The 25,889-nt window shown below is 38.5% G+C and overlaps 3 protein-coding genes across 3 annotated transcripts in view; 2 read left to right on the forward strand and 1 right to left on the reverse strand.

The window, feature by feature from the left end:
- Nucleotides 1-1,384: 1,384 nt before the first annotated feature.
- Nucleotides 1,385-3,869, forward strand: LOC126368196 (coiled-coil domain-containing protein 85C-B). The gene has a single exon (XM_050012094.1). The coding sequence runs from the start codon at nucleotides 1,715-1,717 to the stop codon at nucleotides 2,960-2,962; it is 1,248 nt and encodes a 415-aa protein (XP_049868051.1). The 5' UTR covers nucleotides 1,385-1,714; the 3' UTR covers nucleotides 2,963-3,869.
- A 293-nt stretch (nucleotides 3,870-4,162) lies between these two features.
- LOC126368274 (radial spoke head 1 homolog) lies at nucleotides 4,163-6,363 on the forward strand. The gene is made up of 4 exons (XM_050012171.1): nucleotides 4,163-4,213; nucleotides 4,409-4,559; nucleotides 4,643-5,104; nucleotides 6,122-6,363. Exons 1-4 carry the CDS (start codon nucleotides 4,163-4,165, stop codon nucleotides 6,361-6,363), a joined length of 906 nt encoding a protein of 301 aa, XP_049868128.1.
- A 5,019-nt stretch (nucleotides 6,364-11,382) lies between these two features.
- The window catches only part of LOC126368181 (anaphase-promoting complex subunit 11-like), a 46,068-nt gene continuing 31,561 nt past the window's right edge, over nucleotides 11,383-25,889 (reverse strand). Inside the window, exon 3 of the mRNA XM_050012072.1 lies at nucleotides 11,383-12,727. Within this exon, the coding sequence (XP_049868029.1) occupies nucleotides 12,578-12,727 (150 nt within the window). The 3' untranslated portion in view covers nucleotides 11,383-12,577. The remainder of the gene's footprint in view (nucleotides 12,728-25,889) is intronic.

Genomic DNA, 25,889 nt, shown 5'->3' on the forward strand with positions numbered 1-25,889 from the left:
ATGACACTTACCGTTTTCACACCACAGACGTCGAAAGTAAACAACGGTATTCTTGTGGTATCCACACAAGGTGAAGGCTTCTGTAAAGCTTTTTTAAAATTGTCCTATAAACTATTGACCTAAATACTACACCACACTATAATTTATACGCAATAGTAAATTGTTATAACTTCTTTAGAAAGTTAAAGATTATAAGGTGGCCAGGAGTAGGTGAAAAACTGGTTAGTATATTACTCAGCTTTTATAGCAAAGACATCAACGAAAACCCTTTTGTCTGAAGGTATTAACATTTCTAGTATAATATCTAATTGTGTTTTATATTTATTTAATCATAGTCGAATCGTTTCAATTTCCTCAGTTTAATAATCATATTAGTTTGTGTATCTACGGAAAACTGAATCGCTTAACTCAATAGACTGCGCCCGTTAATGTCTTTTGTATGGAAAAAATGTTAGTTCAAAGATCATTTTGTATTCCCCATAATTTGCATGTTATATACATATAGCGCTGTTTTTATATTTATTTCTCATGTTATGATTATTATTTATTATTTTCAAGAGTTAAAGTAATATTAATAAGATCTTTTTTTAATAAAATGTTACTAGTAAGGCACTAGTGCCTTTTGTAAAAGTTAACGTCGCGTCATTCATTTAGAGAAGTTTTGCTATTGCTTATTCTGTAGGAGTCTTATAAATCTTAACTCTCATTTTTAAAAGATAGGTACATTCATTCATCAGTTAAGCAGAACCACAAATAAAGGTCCTATTACACTATAAAATCTGTCGGACACGATCTATCGGGTCCGGGCGGTGTAACATTTTATATAGCCGATAGACCGTATCCGACAGATTTTGTTGTGTTCTAACCCTAATTTGCACTCTGGTGGACTCGTTAAGTAAGACTTTCGGTTCATTGCGTAGGGCCTTAAGTACACATAAACTTTCTGAGAATCTTTTGGGAGTATTCCCAAAATGTTGTACTTTTTTTACTCTACGGCATCCAATAAAGGACGCGTAACGTAGAGTCCCAAATCCATTGATAATCGCCCCAATATGAAAGGGTTTCATTCATGCGCGATTGTTTGTTTAATATTTAGAGGCTCTGTTTAGATAGGTACTTGGCACGACGGAAGTGTAAGCAGAGGTTATACGACACTCACGGTGTTATAGCTGCGGGCGGAGAATGAGTGGGATCGACTATCGAGATGGTATCGTAGTGTGCAGGTATCTACTTACAATAAAACCTACTCTAATGGGCATCTGTGAGACTATTTGAGCCCAGCTGTGTGCGTGCGAGCAGCCTACACAGGTGAGTGGGTGAGAGCGAGATAGCTAGACTATCGGCGCCCGCGCAGGTAAACGCGGTAGAGCAGCCAGTCCGAGACACGGCCCCGCGCGCCCGCGTCGCTCGCCACACGCCGCGATTGTAACCTGCTCTGAAAACAACATCAACAAACAGAATCACCAACAACCTCATTGCAATCACGCCAAGAACAGTGAAGTGACTGAAACAACCAGTGAGAACAGTGCACAACAAACACAACCTCGCTCCGTGTAATTGCGCGAATGCCACGGTCTACAACCTACGCAGCCGGCGCGTCCCCTCCGCCGTTCATTCAAGGACCAATCGTTGAACCCATGAAGCTTTCGCGTGTACGCAATCTCGCCGATTTGGAAATGAACACAAAAAATACCGCAGCGGTGCACCTGAGTTGATGACCTTCCGCGGATCGCCACCGACAATGTCAATCAATCAGAACGCAGCCGCTCCCCAGTTTAGTAAACAGAAATCACAACTAGGTAAACAGGGCCCGGAACCGGTCAACTTTCCTCCGCGTTATCACCCGCCGCCGCCAGCTGCAGGTGGCCCGAAACTAGCCACTGCGGACGCGACCGCCAAGGAGTTTAAACCTCCATTCGCAGGCAAGTCCGTCGACGCGAACAAGTTGCAGTATCCGCTAGGAATACACGGCGTGCCGGGCCCCTACCCTAGCGGATCCGTGCAGTTTGTGAAGTATCCTCAGGGGTATCCTCAGGGGTACCCACTGCCGCCAGGCGCGCTGCGCGTGCTGCGGCCGCCCGCCGAAGTCATCACTAAAGCCATCGTCCACGAGCCCGTGGAGCCCACCACCCGCGCCCGGAGCGCCGACGACACGCAGCGCGTCCAGAGGAACATCGAAGAGGAACAAATACATAGAAGGTCAGCTGATATGCTCAAGTTTACCAAGCGTGTCGAGCCCGACGGACCGCGAGGTTCCACCGACCAGAGGCGACAGATTCAAACACTTTTAGACGAGATAAAGGCTTTGAAGGAAGCCAACCGTCGCCTAAGTGAGGATAACCAGGAACTTCGGGACTTGTGCTGTTTCCTCGACGATGACCGACAGAAGGGACGAAAATTAGCGCGCGAGTGGCAACGATTTGGAAGATATACAGCCTCCGTTATGCGACAAGAAGTGTCCGCTTATCAGAGTAAGCTGAGGGAATTAGATGACAAACAACAAGAGCTGATACGCGATAACTTGGAGCTGAAGGAACTGTGTTTATATTTGGACGAAGAAAGGGAACGAAGTACTTGTGTGAACTGCGGTAGAGCTGCAGGCAGAGAGAGAGACGACGGGGACGGCAGCAGCAGCGGAACAAACGCGGAGGAGGGCCCCCGCGCCCCGGCTGTGCCTATAACACATCCGCAACTAGCCGAGAGAACAGTGCAGTATGTACGGGATTTGGAACAGAAAGTGCGGAGGTTGGAAGCTGAGAAAGGCGTGGGAAATGGTTTGAGCGAGCGGCCTGAGGCCGTGGTGCGCGCGTTGCAGGTGCTTGAAGTGAGGGAGCGGGTGGAGCGCGAGCGGAGAAGACCAGCGCCGGACCTGGACTCCGGAGAACAGGCGCTCGTCAGGGAGATGTGCAACGTGGTGTGGGGGAAGCTGGAAGATGCACCGCCGCAGGCGCCTCCTCGTTAGAAGTGCGCGATAAAATCAGCGAGTGTAAAAATAAAATATGAGAACGAGAGTGAGTGAAAAGCTGTGTAAAGGTTCGATTGGAATCTGAGTGGATCGAGGCCGCGGCGAACGAGCCCCGTGACCTACAGCACGGAATTAACATGACCTTGTTTATGAATCGGACTTGAGAGATACTTAACTTTGTATTTGTCAATGAAATAAACTACAAACTGCGTGATGTTTGCTTGCCGCGGATATTTGAAACGCATGTTGAAATCTAAACGAAACCGAAAAGTACAAAATAGAATTTTAAATAATAAATATAGACTTAGGTCGTTTCGTTTGTGCTTTGCATTTTCAAGTGTTTAAATTGTCTCGTAAAGTTTACTATTTAGATTAAATTATTTATGTTTACGTGTTATGTTTAAAATTATAAGATAGTTTTGGTAAACTTCTACCTACTTATAAACTTCATAATGAATACATTTAAAAATTGGGTAAATGAGGCTATAGGATGAAATGAAGTCGGTAAAAATGCGTAGGTACCCCTAGAAATTTTCAAATTGTCTGTGATTGTCTGATCTTCTAGAGAGCTGGAATTTGGTTTTACTTTCAACATCATCTTTTATCTTGCCGTTTTTATAAGATATTCAGGAATGTGTGGCGTCATCAAACGTTCTTTGAAATGTAGAGCTGTGTCGACTGTGCGCTTATAATTTGTCTTAGATCATACTCTATTCACTGTGACAATCATATTTCATATGACTATTGAATGAAGAAACAATACAAGTAATTATCTAGTCTAGTCAGAGCCAACCACGAATACAATATTATAAACATTCCAGCTCTGTATGCTTTTCTTGCTTCGGTTCTGTTTAATTTATTATACTTATACATAATTAATAAGGAATAAATTATTTCTGTTTTATATTTTGTATTCTTTTCATAATCTGTAAATCCTGCCCCTTTTACTTAGTACCTACACGGCTTTCGATCATCTGGCATACTTATATTTTTCCGTACTAAGTAGATACTTAGGTATAGAGTCATTTTGTAACAATAAAACCTTCTTGGTAATTTGACGCATACAATTTCCAAATTGTCAAACTTCTTAATTTCATGTTTCATTAGAAACGAATCAATAACAAACTGAGATAACAAATCGGCGGTCTCCGAATTTTGTTGAGGAATTGTAAATAAGTTTGTACAAATTCGCTAAAAATGGCGGCCGAAGAGAAAGGGGAAGCAGGGGAGGATATTGATACTATCGGAGTAAGTAGTTAAGTAAAAGCTTCCTCTATTTCTTCCCTTCTTTTGGATACTGAGTATCTATAATGACCTGATTTACAGCAGCTTTAATTCGTGAAGCAGTTTAGCCTAAAAATAAACCCATTTTATCGCAGCAGTATTGAAAGCGCCTTAACATTTGAAATAGTAATTATAATCTAACTCACCATTGCTCTGTAGATTTATGTAGGCGGTCGTAATCCGGACGGTGAACGGCACGGGGAAGGATGGGCTGCGCTACCGAACGGAGACTTCTATCAGGGTTGTTACTGCCGTGGAATGAGGAATGGAAAAGGGCTGTACGTATTTAGGAATGGAGCTCGATACGACGGTACGTATTAGCTGGATTCTGAGGACAGATAAAAAGGGAGTTCACTAGTTCTAGACTCTTATGTGTATGCCGAAAATTTTCAGGCGAATGGCGACGAGCGATGAAGTATGGAGTGGGCACGTTTATATATCCAGACGGTTCCAAATACGAAGGCGATTGGCGCCACGATTTGAAACAGGGTTTCGGGGCCTACTACTACCCTAACGGAGACATTTACGAGGGCGCTTGGTTCAAGGGTAAAAGGCATGGTCTTGGCACCTATTTCTTCGCTGAGTACAACGTGAAGTTCATGGGGACTTGGATAGAAGGCACCATTGAAGGGCCGGGGCAGATTATTTACCCGAGATACCGGTTCCATGGATCGTGGCTCAAAGGTCTCCCGAAAGGGCCGGGGTGCTTCGTGTTCGACACAAATTGTATGCAGCATGGCTTCTACCTGCTAATCAGGGATCCTGCTCTTGAGGAGTACGGGGAGGGCGAGGAGGAGAAGAAAGAAGAAGAAAACGTGGAAGGAGAGGAAGAAGTCGAGATAGACGAGACGAAAGGTATTTAGACATAATTATCTAAAGCTTAGTCAGATGATGGGGTCTGCAGAGGTATAAATATTCAGAAGACAACTAACATTCTAAGTTGGTATCTATGTAGGTAGGTAAATAAAGATAATTTATTTTTAAAAACACATGGCAACTGGTGTGACTTTCAATTAGAATAAATGGTTAAAGAACACGTTAATTAAGCCTTAACAGAGTTAACCGTACAGATACTCTACCGACTACTACTGTCTTACAAGATACAGGTTAATTTCTAGTTTGGAAGACAGAGCATATCACTGTTTTCCTAGATAAGCTACTAATGTTACTCTCTGTACCTGTTCTTTTTTTGGGAAATAAATATGTATAAATTACTATTATTATTCTCTACTCTAGCTGTTTAGAGCCGATCTTTCTTTACGATGCTGAAGTCCTAAATAACCACCTGTATGGTGGCGGTTGCTAGCATATTGTTCATATAGTCGATTATAATAACAGTCCCGACATCACGTCTACCCACAATCCAGACGGGGGAAGTCCGTCATGCGGAAAGACATAGTCGCCTTTACGACATATTCGGGACAATAAGCAACTGAACCTTTATACAAACATAAGATCACGCCTATTTCCCGTTGGGGTAGGCAGAGACCGCGGAATTCCACTTACTACAACCCTGACACACTACTACCACTCTCAACAGTCTTCATAATCTCGCCGATTTCGTTTGTTAATGTTTGTACGGTCACGAGCATCAATATGCATACATTTTGGTACCATGTCGCATGATTTTTTTGACAAATTGCACTGTAAGTCTCACTAAATGTCAAATATTTTAGTGCGACAGAGTCCTAAAGAGGTTACATCATATTGCTCATGACATGACTGCACATAAAGATCACGCCAATTTCGCGTTGGATTTCGACACGTCTTCGATTCCTCCACTCTTATCAGACTTCGTTGGTTTAGAGTACTCTACTGTAGCGTTCATAAATACTATTTTACATTTTCTAATACCTACCTTATCGTTCCTAGGCAAAGTAGCAGTGTGGCGCGCGCGCAACGTGACCGCATACATGGCTGAGTTGCTTCCTCCAGAGGCAGTGCCTCTCCCAGTGCATGACTCACTACCCTCCCTCACGGACGAGAGCATAGAGACCGACATCCTCAAGTTCGAGGCTCCCTCCATCGTGGGTGAGGAGGAAGATGGCAATGATAACGACTCCTGGCTCCTACACCGGCAGCAGTTCCTCGAAGAGCCTGAAAAGGATGCTTAGATGTTGGATTTACTAATTAGCTAATCATGTTTATGTTTCTTCACTGTTTTATTATAAATAAATAATTTAATAGATACATGAATTACGGATGTTGAGGATTTGTTTTTAATTAAGTGGTGTTATGTAGTGGTACCTGACAGAGGGCAGCAGTGACTGTCAGTACTATTCAAAAACAGAGAACAGGAGTCCATCACACTCGCGTCAGACAGAGTACTGCGGGGCAGAAGGCAAGGCAAGAACCACTGCCCTATTGTTCGCTAAAAAGTAGCATAAAAACCGGATTCAAATAATTCTAAACCCATTTGTAGTAGTCTGCCCACTTATCTGACCACTGGTACAACAGACTCACCTCCTCATTATGTCGCGCCGTTTAAAAAAAAGCCATATACCATGAAGACCCGTATTGGAATAAAACAAATTAATTTATCTTAAAATGTATTATGAGAAAATAAAACTAATTCTACATTCGCCATTCTTGAGCAGTCACAATACCACCGCTAGTACGAAGAGGCTTGATATGTACAAATGCGCAATATTAGTTGAAAGAAACCTGCACCGAGGACAAACTAATAAAGTACTAACGATGTGTAAAATGAGATCATTTCAAGTGCATCAACTGGAAGTAATTAGTTAAAAACGTACGGATGGTATTATTGAACTAATCTCAGCTGAGACTGCCCTCAAGTCCCTTCAAGATTATGCTCATCATCACCAGCCCATTAACGTCCCCACTGCTGGGGCTCGGGCTTTCCGTATGGATGGATAGGGAGATCGGGCCTTAAACCATCACACGGGCCCAGTGCGGATTGATGATTATTAACGACTGCTAATGCAGCCGGGACCAACGGCTTAACGTGCCTTCCGAAGCACGGAGGAGCTCGAGATGAAAACTTTTTTTGTGGTCACCCATCCTATGACCGGCCTTTGCGAAAGTAGCTTAACTTCAACAATCGCAGACCGAGCGCGTTTACCGCTGCGCCACCGAGCTCCTCAAAGATTATGCTCAAGTCCCTGTTTTTACATAAGAATATATACACACATGTTTTTACATTGACATGATCTTGGGCAAGTGCATAAGTGTATTTGTGTGTTGTAGTATTTGTGTAAGTGTATTGTGCGTGTTGTTTTAAGTGCATTTCTTTGAGGCAATGACGTCATGAATCGTCTGAAACAGACATATAAGGCGTATAAGGCCAATGAGATGATGAGGGCAGTTTCGAAGCTGAAATTAGTTTATTGGTACCTTCAAATATCCACTGATGGACCAGCCACAGTGGAGTAGCATGTAAGAGTATGATATTGTCACCTTACAGTGAGAACAACGTAAGCGCCTTTTGTCGACGTGATTATTCTTAACAAAACCTCACAATTGACAAGCTAGTTTGAATCCAGGTAAAAATGTGTTTCCAATTTCTACCCGGAATGAAGTTAATTGAAAGAAATAGAGGTTTTGTTGTAAGTCAGCTGGAAGAAAATGTCTTTCTTAGTGATAAGCTGACCTTTACTGTCTGTTTTCTTTGTATGTTTCTTTTGTCTGTTTTGTTGTGTACAAATAAATAAATAAATAATAATAGTTTTCACTATAACGTGACAAGATCATACTGTAACATGGTTTTAACTTATCTATTGTCCAAAAAGTAGTTTAGAAAGCTGTTTTAAAATCATACATACTGCAGTAAGTCATTAAAGTAACCCTAATAAGAATTAGTCAAAGTTATGAAAATATTAAATACAAGGAAACTTCTGACAAGTTTTCTTCGGACCCTAAAATGGTTAGTGCCTCTGACTTCTGACTGACAATATTGAAGTAAAAAGTTATGAAGAGATACATGAAACAATATGATTCATATTAACCTAACCACAACTGTAATTTACAAGTAGAGCAGCAATAATATCAATGTAGTCACATACTTATTTTCAGATTTTTTAATAATTTATGCTACATGAAGCTGGGGTCAGCCCAGAATATTGATGGTCAATATCCAAAAAATTGCCATTTGTTTCGGCTATTAGCTGTAAAACTCCTCTATCAACCCAGTGAAGCAGCTTCGTGGAGTATGCTTCATTCCCCCTGGTGGTTGATTGAAGGGAGGCCTGTGCCAAGCAATGGGACATAATATGGCTGTTTATGTATCCAAAAATTCAGTGTAGCATAAATCATTATCTTATAAGAGTCCATACAGACACAGATGGTGGTGATTAAGCTGCATTTTATCTTGATAACACACACAATCATCAAGCCTCAATTATAACAGCCCATTTTGTTACAAAAATCTAAACATTCAGAACAATATTATCTAGTACTTATTGCAGGCAGTATAAGGCATTTTTTTTCTATTTTATTTACATTATTATAAAGACTGGTAGGTACTCAAAAGAACCTTTGCTTTGTACCTAAAAAGAGTTGTTACTAATTATTATACCCCGTTAACAATAACTTGATTAGAATTAAGGATGTTCTGTAAGTAAAACTATTGGATATCCAAAATAAAAAACGGTTTGAAACCAATATAAAAGCTTTGGACCATTTCGGATAAGGGCGGACTCCATGTACAATCTATATAACTACGTCCATATCCAAACCCAAAACTCCATATTCATAACATCCCTTATTAGAATGACATCAGTACAGAAAGATAGCATGCAACCTAGTGTGAAAGATGTCTGTTTCATGACAAACATCAGGAAAATGTATTGACAGCTGTAATTCTAATCAAGCTATATTCAACAGAGTATAGTTTAAAATTAAGTCTGTGGATTTTGAGGAGTATTGTTATTACTTCCCGAATTTGTACTTTCAAATGTACATTTGTTCTTCAACAGATAAGCGGCTAAATAGTTGATTGGGTCCGGTGGTCGTTCCTTTGCTAACGCGGAGAGCCCTTGTAGGAGTATAGGCACAACAGTTTGATCAAGGTACTGCCGGGTAGGGAGGGCATTGAGATCGATCCTTGATTTGCGGTTAGCGTTTGATTCATTTTCCTTCTCCATTGATATCACTTTCTGCAAAGAAGTAATAATTTTACTGCTACTCAATTGTTTTAATATTTGTTGAACTTGTAACACTACAAATCAGAGGCAAGACAATTTTATATTACTTGTAGAACGTGCTTGTGAAGAAGACAGTCTACTACATCTACATCCGTTTAAAATTAGCTTGCCATAGATGTTTCAAATTGAAAACGTTTAACTAACCTTTACGCTCTCAGGAATTATAGATGGAGGAGGCTTTTCTTTAGTTTCTTCGTGGATTGAACCTAGCGACATGGGTTGTTTCGCACGCAATTACTTCTTCTCCGAAAGTGTTTATGCTTATAAGCGCTTGTTCTAATTAATTTCGAAATAAACAAAAATATCTCAAGAGATATCTGTGCTTTTAGTTTTATTCCTGTCAATTTTGTTTTTTTAATAGTGTTGTACTTGTTGTGCCGACATGAGCCAAATGGCCAAGCACAAGGCCAAGCACCATCTGCTCTCCGGCGGTAAAAAAGAAAAAAATAATAATTTTGAAATATAATTAATTTTAGGACAATACAAATTACAAAACTAGCACTAACATTTTTCTGAGACACCGCAAACCAGCAGATGTGATTTAATCTTAGATGTAGTTTTTCACGCTTAAGTGAAAATGGAACGCAGCCAAACTTGTAATAATGATTTTTTTTTTTTTTGTTTTGGTTTTCCACGGGTTTTCCCCGAAGGGTAAGGCAAAGGGAACTATGCCCATACAGCCATGTCTGACGTATTTTTTTCTTGATGATTAATGAAATGATGAAAGGTGATGATGATGAAACCTAAGCCCCCACCCACGGAGTAGACTCCTACTCCGAACCCCAAACGAATTAACTCAAAAGTCCGCATAAACTTTTGAGTTATGAAGCGGCTTCCTGACACGAAGCGAAAATAGGCAGATACACTTTGTTTATTGAATACTCCAATATAATAACACTCGCGAATGTCTTCCGACTAACTTAATGCGATCATTAACCACAAAACACCACTTCGTATTAATTATTTAGATTATTCAATGAAGAAAGCAACTGTCCCGTTCCCGTCTCCCGCCAAAAAGCCTTGTAATAATGAGTAACTTGGTCTGTGGTTACATCACTAATTCAAACTTTTTCAATTTCTGTTCATGGTTTGGATACTGTTACTTCGAGCAGTTGTCTTGTATGAGGGGCTTTCCAGGCTACAAAAAAAATATATAGATGGCGCTGTACAGATTCGTCAGATTCAACGTGATAATTACCTATTTTCTCATTGCTCAGGGTACATAATTATAAAAATATATAATGTAATGGCATATGTAAAATAATTGTTGCTTAATATTTGGATCAGAATAGTATTAGGTGGAAAATGCGTTGTGCCTAGGTGTGGTAATAAAAGTTGCTTATATCTGTTTTCCATGGAAAGCGCCTTTTATATATTTTTTTGGGACACCGCAAACAAGTGCATTGCTTGTCCAATAAGTTGTTTCAGTTGTTGAATGGTGCCGAGGGCATGAAGCACATATTATTTTTCTATTCTTCTATTGTGTGGATCGTAAGGTGGATTACCAACCCCATCAACCTTGGTGTCGGGGTTATTATTGAGCAGCCAGAGGCCCCTGACTTGGCTCATGTAGCAACAATTTTTTTAATGATAGGAAAAATTTTTAGTATGAATTTTCTTCGTCATTCTCTTACGGAAATGCAATTAGACATCCAGTATTGCTCCTTTGAATGGATTTGTAGCACTTTTCAGTTGTACGCTATATATACAGGGTGTTAGTGACATCGTAACGAAAACTTTAAGGGTGATTCAGATCATGATTCTGAGTTAATATCAAGTGGAGTTTTTCATCGCAAAAGTATAGAATTGAATATAATTTTAAAAAAGTAAAAAAAATCATGAATTTTGCGACGGTAAATTCCACTTGATATTAAGTCCGAATCATGGTCTGAATCATCCCCCTCAATATTCGTTACGATGTCACTAACACCTGTATTAGGAATAATGAGGTAAAATAACAAACCAATATAATGATCAATTTTCTTTTATTTATGAAAATCCTTACAGTAATCACTAAACTATTTTTACAATTCACACGATATACACATACCACACAGTGACGTATTAAGTATTGCTCAATTTGCATTGATAAGTGGTTCAAAACGGATTATTAAAAATATTTCATACTTAATTGTCGATGAAATATAATTTACTTTGTGTGTTCCTTTGTCATAAAATAGTGGTTACAAAATATTTAAAATGTATATTTGCATTTGTTTTTAAGTTCAAGTCGACATTTGCTTGTGAGAAAACTGCGACAAACTATTTTGTATCCGAGTTGTTAGTATTTCAAACTATTCAAACTCTATAGAGAAAAGTATATTTTAATTTTTTTATATTCTGCACATATTATAATGTTATATTTCTTAAAAAGTTTTTGAAAATACTATGTTTAACATTTATAGAACTGAGAGTGGACTGAAGAATAGTACTATAAAGGACTGAAGAATAGTACTATAATATTTACATTTTCGCACTACAACAACACTCTATATTAACTTGTCAAGCTGGGTTAGTCGATTTACAAAATCGTTGGACAGTCGTTGGACAGACGTTGAATTTGCCCCATTAATCGAACTTATTACTTAATTAATCTGCAATCAACCAACTTGGTGACAATGTGGGATTTTCCAGGGTATGTTCCCCAAAAACATTATAGAAGGCGCTGTATAGATTTACCTTCGTTTAACCTTCTGATTTCATGGATAGCAGACATATGCATCTTTTATATTTGTTTATGGGTATAACTCACTACTCCGAGGACATTTAGCCAACACTCAAACAATTTAATTCTGGACCTTTTTATTAACTTAATTAATTGATAGTACTTCTCTGTCTTCAGATAAGCTAAGTTCTATGTGTTTTAAAAATTATAGCTTTCTGACGAATTATCGTAGTGCTGTGTTACCGACACTCGTTAAGTATCAACAATAAATTATGAAATAAAAGTGGTCCTACGTGGTATAGAACGGCAACTCTCCGCTCCCCACCAGCGCCTGAGCCACGTTTACCTCACCCCCCCTCGATCTTACTTTAGTCTTGAATCGTATGGCGTCAGACGTCACACATACACACAGTTGCGCGTGTACGATATTGTCAATGTGTAGTGTCTGTGTAAAACGACGTGTTTTAAGAAGTGTCCGGGGTGTGGTTAAAGCTAGGTCTATGTGCGAAGATAGTGCGGTGGTGGCGGCGGTGGCGGCGCGGGGCGCAGGCGCGGCGAGCGCTCCAGCTGCCGGCGCCAGGAAGCCATTGCCTCGCTGAGAGACCAGAGCTCCGACAACAGAGACAGGTCCAGCTGTCTGAGACTTGCCTGGAAGGAAGAGAACATGTTGGTTAGTTTAGTACTACCACAATCATAACATTTTGTATCAACAGACATTGATAGTAGGTACCACTGTTCTCAACCACAACTTTATTTACACAGGCCTCACTTTATTTCTAACTTTTAGCAGCCTCTGTGGTCTAGTGGTTAGTGTTAGGCTCACGATCTGGAGGTCCGGGTTCGATTCCCGATAGGGCATTGACAAAATCACTTTGTGAGACTGACCTTTGGTAAGGACATTGCGGGCTTGAATCACCTGATTGTCCGAAAAATTAAGATGATTCCGTGCTTTAGAGGGCACGGAAATGCGTAAAAAAAGCATCCACCAACCCGCAGTGGAGCGGCGTGATGGAGTATGCTGAATATTCCCTCCGGTTGATTGCGGGGAAGCCTGTGCCCAGCAGTGGGACGGATATAGGCTGATTGTGTATTTATGTAACTTTATTTACCTACTGTATACATAAATGTATGCCTATATTAAAGTGAAAGTAATTTGAAAACGTTTGAGACACTGCACAGGTCGGCGAGTCGTGACTAGGTACTTCAACAAAAGCTATTATATTACTTATACAGAATACTAATTTATTTGAGAAAAACTATTAAAACGTGCTATTATGGTGGAATTTCATGTTTCTAAACACATTCTGTAATTGAAGGTTTTAACAAGTTATGCAGTGAATGATGTAATAGTTTATTACGAGTTTTAGTGAACACCTTGAGCCTTAACAAGTTGATAAATAAATTATTTCTTCTTTCTAACATGGTGTGCAGTTTCTACTAATTCCATACAGTTGGCTCGACCACTTTAAATGATGACGCTTTTTTATTACACCCAGGCACAATTACGTCTTCCACCCATTATTCTGATCAAAATAAAGAGAAGCAATATAGATAGCAACATAATTCTACACATAATGCGATGCAAATATCAAACAAATATTTTTATATATGCTTCTGCCATTACATTGTATTTTGCAATAGTTATAGAGTAATGAGAAAATAGGTAATTATCACGTTACAGCTGCACAATGCCATCTATATTGTTTTTGGTGAACGTTGCCTGGAAAGTCATTCACGTAACAAAATCTCATTGGATACGGCATAAAAATATCGAAATCGGTTTTATAGCATTTTTAAGACAATAAAAATCAAGTATCTCGGTGGTTACAACAATTTGGCATGTGAGATAAATCCTCTAGTCTCAGTAGTACGGTTGTTTTGTCCGGTCACGTACTACTGAGCCCTTTTTAGTCTCATTAGTACGGTTATGACGTCAAACCGAACTGTTGAGCCTATAGCTGTAGTTCGGTTAGTGGTGGGCAAAACCTGGTGTGACCACGAGTCCGAAGGGCGGGCTGAAGAAGGGAAGTTAGGCAGAAGAACAGGTTCTAATTTTTTCACAAAGAAAATGATTTTGGTTCCGATTTTTACTATTAAATATGAGTACTGAAGTAGTACTGAGGTACTGAAGTTAAGTACAAGAAGTAAGTAAGTTATGTTATGTTTTTTTACAAAGAAAATTATTTTCGTTCAATATTATTTACTATTTAATAAAAAATATTTCGCTTTCTAATACTTTTTGTGCTTTTTATATAACCTCCTTAACCGGACTACTGATACCAAAAAAGTCACATAAGTTCGGTTTGACGTCATAACCGTACTAATGAGACTTTTTTGGTATCAGTAGTTCGGGGCCGGACAAAACAACCGTACTACTGAGACTAGAGGAGATAAATCACGGTGAATATAAACAGTGTTTACTGTCGATTGCGTTACCTGTAAGGAATGCAACGTGATCACGAATTCATGATACTACAATGCTAACTTTCATACGCTTAAAAGTGCAGTAAAAGGAGGTCGATCATACATAGGTAGGTGATTTTGAAAATTGTGTATCGATTTGGTTACTATCACTAGCAAATTGAGCAAGTCCTCGTACGGTATAAAAGAAAGCCACATAAAGCAGAATTGAGATTCGAATTGTTTTATTGTTACTTGCTTTGAACACTGTTGGCTGAATGTTCCATCCAGCACTTGATGTATTGTTTTGTGCTTATAAATGGACGAAATGCACCCGGGTTTTAACCTAACCCTATAATTGAATAAAAACTCGACAAACACTTGCAAGAACCCATCCACAAGAATATACTTGTAATTAGTGTACACACACACGCACACTTTTAATAAAATGTATTTCTGATTACATTTTTTACCTACCTACAACATGACTACCGTGGTCGAACACTGCTTCCTAAGACACAGGTAAACCTAGTTCAGGAGGCAGAGTGTATCTTTTGTAATGTCAAAATGTCTAGTACTTATGTAAGAAATTCCGTAAATTGTAATTGTTGGTCAAATAAACATTTTATTATCATGTTTGTCATTTCCATATCTCGGGACTATGGAGTCCCGGAGTTTTGGAAGGCGTGCGTGGGGCCGAAGCCAACACAGCCATTATTATGAGCATAGGGTTTAAACCAAGCCTCCCGAGTGCTCCCAAGTGGTTTGCCTATTTGGTGTATCGTGAGAAGACTACTAAAAGCGGTGATATATTAACCTTTCTGCGTCTGACTGTACGTACGTAAAATCGAGAAGACAATGAGGAAAAATACGTTCATAAACAAGGCGAGAATTATCCGAAGACCGCGGTTCTTGCTATGCGGAATTCGGAAAGAATAAAAAAAGCTAAATAGTCGTTTGTTAGCGTTCCGTTTCTGGCCAAATGCCTTCGGACAAAAAATGAACGTTTTTCATTTTACGAATAACTAATCGATTTAGTTTTTAATCTGAGTGTTTATTACTTTCGCTATTTAAATTCGGGGGTCAAAATCCTTGAACATCAGTCTGAAGGAAGCATCGTAGTCAAATAGGAAGGAAGAACAATTACCTGCCACAATCGTTCAGGAAACACAATCGGATATCATTCACATTGTTAACTAAATACAGTAAATACTGAATGTATATGCATTCATAATTGTTTTCTTTATGAATGCATCCAGTAATGAACCAATGAGCAATACTACAATAGAATAGATAAGCCTAATTATAATAAATGGAAAGTTCGAATGACAGTCATATAAAGAAAAGTTTTCTAGATCTACACTAACATGTAATTACTCGAGTTTAGTCTCAGGTCAGGTTTAGTCTCTTTAGGTAGTATTCTGTATTTATTCATTTATTTATTTTCCGTATGATTTTCTTTTTTCTCAAATAGTTTACATTACGGTTTAGGTACATAATTATGAGCTTAGACTCTAGAGCCCAGTTTTTTGTTTCACTCTCTTTTGATTCCCCAGGCGGCTGCAGCTGAAAATCAGCGTCATAGCCCCTCGGTCTTACTTTAGTCTTCAATTGTATGGGCGACAGACGTTACGCAAACAGATGCGCGTGTACGATAACGTCAATGTGTAGTGTCTGTGTAAAACGAGGTGTTTTGTATGAGTGTCCGGAGTGTGACCGAGCAGAAGGTCTAGGATTTTATTGCCGCTTCTCGTTTATGTTTAAGCTTTTACGTTCTTAGCAAGAAACCGAAGAGGTATATACAACCTCAATTACCTGAGAAGTCTTTATTTCTAAATTAACATCTCGGCAGAATAAATGCTTCAAAGTACCAACTAATAATAAACATTTATTAGCATCATAAAAACAGCTAAGCAAAAGAAATGAGACATCATTAACGAGCTAATCAAGTTTTTAAGAATATTAATCGCGATTGTTTATCGATTGAGACATCACAGCTTTCCAAGCCTGTAAAATTGTTGAGAAGAAAATATTAAGTCGTTAGTAATACTTGGCACATCTGAAAGCAAGTATTAACCGGCCATTACTGTACAAATTGGAGCTAAACATCGTGGTGCGTCGTTGAGTGCAAGTTAATAGTCAATACCACGACCGGACCACTCGTTACTCCATAAAAGGTAGCCCGTAATCGGCCTGGAAAACAGTGGTTCTCCCACGTACACGGGACGAGCACGAGTATATTATCGTTTGTTCGTGCTAGAAAAGTCGATCAAAATGGGTCCGGATTGTTTTGTTGATGGATGGTTATGAGTATAAAGTAACTGTACCTGGTGGGAGCCATGCGCTCTACATATTATAGCGTAGGCCCTCGGCGAGATACTGCTAAATAAAGAAGGTATATAGAAATGTAGGCGCTGTCATTTAAATTGCAGTAAATCTCTAAACCATTTTTATCAAACTATCCACTGTGGGTTGATCAGTGCTTGAGACACCCACAACAACTGACAAAGCACAATGGTTTTTTTAATTATGACACTGTAGAATACTTGTCTTTATTAAGTGGAGAAATCTTACACTTCATCATCTTGATGTCAGATTCTTTACAGTGACGATAAAAGTGTTCGTATGTTACCTAAGGCGTACAACATACACATCACGGCCATAAAGCACTTCTTACGATCACAGTTGTCATATATGACACAAGAATGCTCGCATATCATAATCCGTAGATGGCGTGGAAATTATCGTTGCATTCCATGATGCATTGTGATCGGCGCGTACGCAGGAAAAGAGGGAAAGTATCGGTCACGGTCCGGCAGAGATGTAACGACGGATTGCAGATCAATTATTATTGGACGTGTTACTGTCACGCGCGGGAGAAATTTGAAGATTGCTAGACGCTGTGCAGCGAGGCTGATCAGTAATCAGCTGACAGGGGGATTTAGGTCAGTGGAGTATACGTGCCGGTGGCTTTGTAGACAATTTCTAGAATCTTAGATTAAGTTTCTGACTAACTTAAGGAAATCGATGTTGTTTGAAAACACTGCAAAACAAATATTGTGAATATTGTGATGACTTTGAAACATTATGGCTACGAGGGAGTGTGAGTTGAGTCAATCGACGCCCATATTGTGCAGAGAATGCATTCTACGAGTATCAAATACATAATGGGTAGGAAATGTACCGATGACCGTTTTATTGCAGGGATGGCAACAGTACATATCTGAACTGCAATTTCTCAAATTCATGAACATGAATAATGTTTGATGGGCAGGATTTGTTACCAGAAGTTGAAAGCTGTTTAAGTCATTCATTAAAGATGTAAACCAACCAATAATAACCCTGCCACCAGGGTTGATGAGGTTGGTAATTCACCCCACAACCCACACGATAGAAGAAGATAAAAGATGTAACAATTTGTAGAAGTTTCCACTATAACTTTAATTGTTATTAAAAAAGAAAATAGTACCATTAGTATATTAAATAACAGTAAATCATATTTAAGACAAATGTAATAAATTATCTAACTTCAATGACATTGTGTAACGTAATGCACGTAATTGCACGTTTTAACTACCTTCGTTGACCTCAGGCAAACAGGTTGCAATAACAAATCGCCAACCCTGGGACAGACAAGCCTGTGACAATACAAAATTGATTGTCCTTCTCAAGTGCATGAATGCCTGGGGCCAATTTCAACCACTTATACTTTGATTGTAGAACGTTTTACGAGACCAACTTCTAAATTATTAAGCAGCAAAGCTTACAAACTTGGAAAACAAAAATATTTCTTATCACGTCAGGCACTCTACAGCAACAATAGAATACTGATGAATGAATTTGGCAGACTAATATGAGTGACATCCGTTCAAAGATTGGTACCCAGTAAATCTTTATCACAAAAACATTGATGTCAATGATAATTTAGCTCAGGCCAGATGTTTCCCCCAATTCCTCGAATATTAATTTACACAAAAACACATTGTGTTGTGATGTGAGATGAAATGTGGATTTTAACGAATTCCAATTGCCAGCTGCCAAATGTTTGCGTCTGCTGATCAAATAAACTGTCTGAAGGTCAAAGATTGCCAAAGATATCAGTGAAAATATGAAATCTACAGAATTTATGTTTAAAACATGTGCCATGCGTAAAACATATTCTGAGCTGGATTCAAAACAACCTACTATGAATTCTGCTTATCTGATCTGAGCACATCGTAAAAGACACGATGGACATTTCATAGGCAATAATGAAGATTCAAAAACCAATAGCATTGTGGCCATATCAGTTAGATGTGCTATTTAACAATTATTTGGAATTAATTGCTTTGTACAACCTGCTTTACCAGAATTTATATTTCTTCTAAGAACAATCGTACTGTGTTATGTTTCTTGTCCTACATTCCTGACGTAAATTTCGCAGGAATCAAATTTTATTTGTTGAACCAATTTTCTTGAATTCCAAAGAAAATGTTTTCCAGATGTCGGATGTAATGTAGAAATTAGATTAACTGAAGCTAAAACAGAAACTCTGGATTTGTAGAACTGTATTTGTGTGTTGGTTTTCAAGTATTATTTGATTACCCATCATGCGCACTTGAGTATCTATTAGCACAGTACATTTTAAGTTTAATATCGAGCTAAATTTTTCTAGAAAGTAAACAATGTATTTCCCTCTTTTCCAAAAGCCTTTCAGCAGGCAAACCTTTGTTTCCTGAGATTGACAACATTTATAAAGGATCACAACATTTCCGTGTGAAGGCATCATTAATAATGATTCTTAGTGTCACTAATCCAATTCGTCCAGTGCAGCCCTTCCTTGGTGTTATGGCGTCACCAGACATGCCGGTGGGGTGCCGAATGTAACGTAATTGAATTACTCCCACACCCCGGATATTTGTGGACGTTGAACTTTCTGGGTTATAACTGATGGTATAAACAGTAATATTTCACAGTTCAGTGGCTTTAATGGGTTTTAGAGCGCTCGATATATTATATTTAAGTGTTTCGGTTTCAGATTTTATCGCAGATTCAGTTTAAATTACCTTATATTTTTCTCACTAAGGTTTTTTTCTTTTATACATAATAATATCAATGACACTACATCTCAACTCCTCAAGCAATACTTACTGGTACCTGTAAGTACTTACTTTACCTTAGGTATACAGTATGCTCCAAAAAAAGGCACTTTCTATTGAATCTACAACTCGATGATAAGCAGGAAACAGAGTGAACATTATTTAAACAATAGGGACATAAAGTTTACACAAGGGTCCGTTAAAAGCCAATAGAGCGAAGTGGGAAGCGCTATTCAAATCATATCAAAACAGCTGGAAGTCTACGGTTGGAGAGTAGATATTATAACCTCAACATAGCCTTTTATATTGATTTCTTTTTTGCAAACGCGAACTGACGATAGGTATTATTGTACCATTATACATATCATTATTTTAAATGCTGTTGACCATAATTCAGTGAAAGATTATTCAATGTTCAAATTATTATATTAAATGGAAAATACGTTATCAAATTCTCGGTCAATAACTCTACGTAATCAAAGAATGACCTGAGGAAGAACAAACTACGATCAAAGGAATACGTCAACTTTGAAATATACCTACGTTGCTTTCAAATATACATCAGAATCAAAACAATTTTCAATTTTTTCAGCAATCTTCTAGACACTTCAAAGAATCGCTCTATCTCCAGTAACTGGATCTTTAAGCCGTCAACACTCTTGGATTCTGGACTAATAGTTTCTCGGAAGCCGACGATTGGTCCAACATCAACAACGTTCAGTTACAATACTGGTTCAAAGGAAATTGCTATTAGTGCATCTACGTCCGCTGCATTGTGTACCGATCCGTCTATAGTTGGAACGCCATTCACTCCAACGAGCCTTACTATTTGCCGAGGGAGTCGACAAAACAAACGGAACACTTCAAAAGCTTTGAAACAAAGCTATTTGTATTTGTGGGTTCAGTGAGGGCTTAACAGTGTAGATTTCTGGGGCATGCTTTACTACTATTTTTTTAAACTTCAAAATATTTTAGTAGATACAGTTGATGCAATTTGTAGATTTAAAGGAAAGCGTTGACGACACCTTTCAGTAACCCATAGTAAGGGCTTGGTTGGCATCAGGCAATGGGCCGTGAGTTCGCTTGTGCCAACTTTCCTTCGCTGCAGGCAATCTGATGGGTACAGCCTTACCTAAACGGTATAAGGCACAAAATCCTAGTTTTTCAAAAATTATGTTATGTACTATGATTTGCATCAATGCGGCACCTTATTGATTGCAATCACTTTATTATTCAGTTTGAAATAATATTGTTTATGATATATTGTTTCTAACGGGCTTTGTCGAACTTTCTATAATATTTCTGTGGCTCAAACTACTCATTACTTGAATCACTTGGAATACGACATTTTATTATTTACTATTTCATAAAGTTTTGTTCTCTCGCCGTAATATGCATTAAATAAAAATAGTACATATAAATATAACGATATAAGTTATAAATAAGCTCTGAATCATACTAAGTATTTCATAACTACTAACGTTGGCAACACATTTGTTTGGCAACAATGTTGATGACCTACGTATTCGCATTTCATCCAAATTTTCGAGTAGAAGACAGATGAGACGAGAAAAGATCGTGTAGAAATTGTAAAATTGGTTAAACAATTAGTGTTGGAAAAATTATGGTTAAATGTTTACTCGAACTTTGCTGTCCTTAAAAGTAGACTAATGATAATGAGACTAATCAAACACAACTCCACTCTACATTTTGAATAAGATAAAACTACAGGTACTCAGTTTAACAAACGAACACCAAAATTTCATTACCTGGCAAAAGCTTTACCCAGCAAAGCTGAATGCTTACTTTCTTCCGCCGTAAGGAGCATATCGCACGCTAGATCAGACGTGGTGTTGAATTCAAATCAGGGGACACGTGGGTGCTGTGATGCCGCCCTGAAGGCGCCGGCGCCGGCCCTTATACGTAGAGGAAGGGCTTCGGAGAAATTTGCTAGTAATAGGCATATCATATCTACTTTGATATCTTTGTCTTCTATAGGATCTGGTCGTTTCGTGTTGCTCGGTAATTGGATTTTCGTTCATGTATTGTCAGTCAACAATAAAATGAATTAGGGACGGACATTTCTAGTTTATACTAAAATGCTAAAGTAAGGAAGATTATGTAGCAACTACAATATTATTTTGATAGCATGAATGTAATCCTCACTTGTGGCTTACGTAGAAAGGTAAAGCTTTTTCTTAGGATTGCTATGCGAACGATCAGTTCGCAAAATGTTGCAAACTGGTTTTGTAAAGAAAAGATAAATAAATAAAACTTATTATCTAACGTTTTACACAAGCAACAAATCTCCTTTAAACTTTGCTCCGAAAGGGTCAAAGTATTAGACGCAGTTTGAGAGTTAGATACTTCGACTTTCCAGCTAAGCGTAAGATTAGAAAGGATCGTTTTAGTAACAAAACAATACTGGAATTCGGATTACCAACTATTTGAATGCTTAGCTCTAGCATTAAAACAAAGCTAACAATGAGAAAAGAGAACGCAAAATGCAATTAGTAAGTAACAACAAAGTAATAAAATCAATTAACTCGCGTCGTTACACACGATTGAAATTAGAACGATTCGAAATGGCGTTTATGCACGATACTATAGCAGTGCTGGGCGTTTAGCGTTTAGTGAGCTATCAGTGAAATCTAATTTGCAGTGAGATAAAGGCATAAACTTAATTATGGTTAGTACCATTACGTCAATGTAAGGTTTAATATTCTGGCTTAACACCTAGCCTTAATATTCTGGCAATTATCAAAATATCGCCTAAAACCTAAATGTTCCTGAAGGAGCAACTTTTGGTCCAATATTCTTTATTATGCATCTAACCACTAGTAGAAGAATTTACGATAAGTTTCGAAGTGAAGCTACTGAACTTGTATCGAATCATCCCGTTTTAGCCGGCGGTTGCTCAACAGTCGCCGGCGAAGGGCCTGTTGACATACCTTCGCGTATGTTTAGGCATCTAGTACAGTTACGCCGGGCATGGAGGCGTTAGAAAAACGAATGGCCTCGCGGGACAAGTCCACCCACGGCCGCTCCAGTCCCTCATGTCCAAGTATGAACACTTGTTCTGACTATCGTAGCTTGTCAGCTTTTTATCGATCGGTCAATTTGGCTTGTTGTTGCAGCTATAACAGAATATGTGGGTAGATAGATAGTTTACTTTTTGAAGTAATAGCGTTAAGCACATTATTTTAAAGAAAATTGTTTAGTTACATGATTTAGTAAAGATAGCAATAATATTTAAAAATAAATTTATGTTTAAATACATAGTGAAATAATTAAAAACGCAGAAATTAGTGAAATAGAACCTAAACAAGAACTTCTTCATGAAATCGTTTTGTTATATCGTTCATTTGCGTCCATTAGCCAAGTAGTACAGGGGGGTTAAACTGGCCACATCAAAGGAATTCATCTAAGAAAGCAATATTGCAATTTGACATTTGCGCATATAAAAGTAAGTGCGCAATGCAAACAACCGCAATATTGCTTTTTTAGATGAATTGCTTCGATGTGGCCATTTTAACCCCCCTGAAGTAATGACTTATTTGACAAATGTATTGACTGCAAATCACTTAAAGGAGGTATTTAACTGAATACATAGATGTACAAAGAATACTGAATACAATGGGTAAATTTTTAGAATCTGGCCAAAGACCTCGTACGCAAGCCTGCTCTGCTCCACATAATTGGCTGTACAGAATTTTAAGTTTGCACATGCGTGTACGTTCGTAAGTCGGTTTGCGCCGTTCGCAGTCAAGGATCCGGTTCGAAAATTAAATTACACGTTCTGTGTTGATATAAAAACAAAAGGAATGACGACCCGTGTTCGCGAGGGCACTAAGATGTTGCTTCTGAACTAACTTGGCTACTGTGTGTTGGCAATTGATGAAATTATCTGTTAATAAAACAAACTCTATCGACGCAACAACAATTCGTGACAATGACCTGAGTATTCATCGAAACTTGAAACGGATCTACAGTCAAATAAACACGCATCTGTTTAAATGCTCTGTTACTGGCATACCAAACGAAAACATCGTTTGGTAACGTTGGTGTCGGAGTATAAAGGATCGGTAACATTACTAGCATTCTATTTGTGTGTGCTGGGAGTAAAATGGGCAGAAAATTGCTTTTATAATGAACGTGTTTGGTTTCATTGTTACATAACGAAGTTGTCATTTTGGTTTCGTGCCTCTGTGAATATATTAAACTAGTTACATGCCGCGCATGCTTTATTTATTAGCAAGAATGTTTCAATGTCGGAGTCACGCTGCATGGATTTTTCTTACTTCTGATGGTCTACTTATAAATGACTGTGTGTACTTATAAATTAATCTTTAGCGGACTGCAAGTGGGTGTAATAAGGGCTAAAATAGTTGACGACTTAGTTCCAATTACCCGAATACGGCGATGCCAAAAAAAAGGGTACTTACTACTTCAGCATTTCGAGTCAAGTCAATGAGAAAAATACTGAAGGCCGCCTATGTTTTCTTTGTTTCTGTGTCTTTGTCATTGTGTTCAATAAAGTGTTTTGCATTGTGTATTGTTTTGTTGATGCGGTTGTTAATAATGTGACTGATACACATTTTTTTTTTCAAAGTAAATGGTTTCCAACGACCCAAACTATTGCACTCCGGAACAGGACCTGTCTAACCATCTATACGGGTGGGCCAAGCATGTTTAAATTTCCCGTGGTTGATATAGTGATGGCAGTTAAGGATCGTGTTCAAACAATGGACACACGTGCACTCTTAGCCGCCCGCCGCTTGCGCAGGTTGTGCGCGTGCCAGCGCAATTAACAAGCAGCTGCGCGTTCCTTATTACTCTTCTATATTATGTCCTGCGCAGAACAAATGTGACTCCAAGGGTGATGCGAGGCAGGTGGATTCTCAAGACAAGTAGGAAGTTGTTCCTTTACTATATTTACGAGTATTGTAACATGTTGGTTTATTTTAAATATTTATAAATGTTATGACCTCAATTTTGACAAATAATATTTCTAAGAAGGAATATTTCTGTCTTAATTGGTGTCGTTTAGTAGCAAGCGGTACTATTTGACAGTCGATCTGGACTTTCATCAAACATTGCAATGATGGACAGCAAAGAGCGATAAACCTTTACCTATTTTTTTTTTACCTTTACTTACCTTTTACTTATTTACCTTTACTACATAGTAATCAAAATTAAGGCTATGACGCATAACTCAAATAATTCGCATTCGCGAAAGGTTCCGTCATTCATTAATTATAAAGACTGACTGAAGAATCGTCTGATGTGTTTAGATAAATGGACTAATAACTAACATAAAGTGCTTTTTTCTAGCGTTTCCTGTCCGACTTTCCAGAACACAATAGAGTTTGTTTTTACTCTAATTAGAATAACACATGATGAAAAATATCAGATATGAATCTTCGCATACAATTTATGCACTGATAAACATAATGACTCCATTCTTTCTTTTGTATTGTCATTATTTCTTCATTTACATCAATAAGAGTGCAAAACCGATTTTCACAAATACTATTGTTTATTTGATGTTCTGAGATGAACTCAATAGTCTAAACGAAGAAAAAAGTGGAAAAATCGGAATGATAAAAGATCTAAGTGACAATGGTGGACTGACCGGTTGCGAGTCGTTCCGTGTAGATAGTATCGCGAAGGCCGGCGCGGGCGCATTCGCGACGGTGACGTCACTCGGCACCATGTTGTGTGAATGAGGCGGCTCTAGCCTTGAAGTGGCCAGGCATACAGGCTCCCATTCACGCCTAGCCTGTTTTACGTCCGTCGTTAACCTCCGGGGTGGTCGCTATCAAACGAGTACTCTGGCGAGTGAGGTTTCCGGAGAAAATCGTAATTTCATTTTGCCCCAAGCTTCGTGGCCGCATTGGTCAGTTTAAGATTGATGCATCGTAATAACAAACTTGAATTATTTGCTATATTCTACACCGCAGAAATTACACTTGCATATCACAAACTCGACAGGGGACCACCTACTTGTCGACTGGTCTCACTTAATATCCCAAATCGTCCTCTGTTCTTGGAATCCTCGTCCCCGATTGTGATCCCAATTAGTCAGCGCGTTGACTCATTTATGAACACGAATATGAGATAGAAGACTGATGAATGTCATGAAAGCGGCCTGACTTTTTCAGATAGTAAGTGTCACATTAAAAGAAAAATAAATTATAATAATCTCGAAAAAAGTTCATCATTTAACTTGAGCTTAACTTGAGTAAAGATACAGATGCTTACTAGACGCAGACAGTAATGTTTGACGAGTATGATTCTTAATGTACGAACAAATTACGTATCTGGTCCAA

This window comes from Pectinophora gossypiella, chromosome 7 (genome assembly GCF_024362695.1).
Source record: "Pectinophora gossypiella chromosome 7, ilPecGoss1.1, whole genome shotgun sequence".
Lineage (NCBI taxonomy): Eukaryota > Metazoa > Arthropoda > Insecta > Lepidoptera > Gelechiidae > Pectinophora > Pectinophora gossypiella.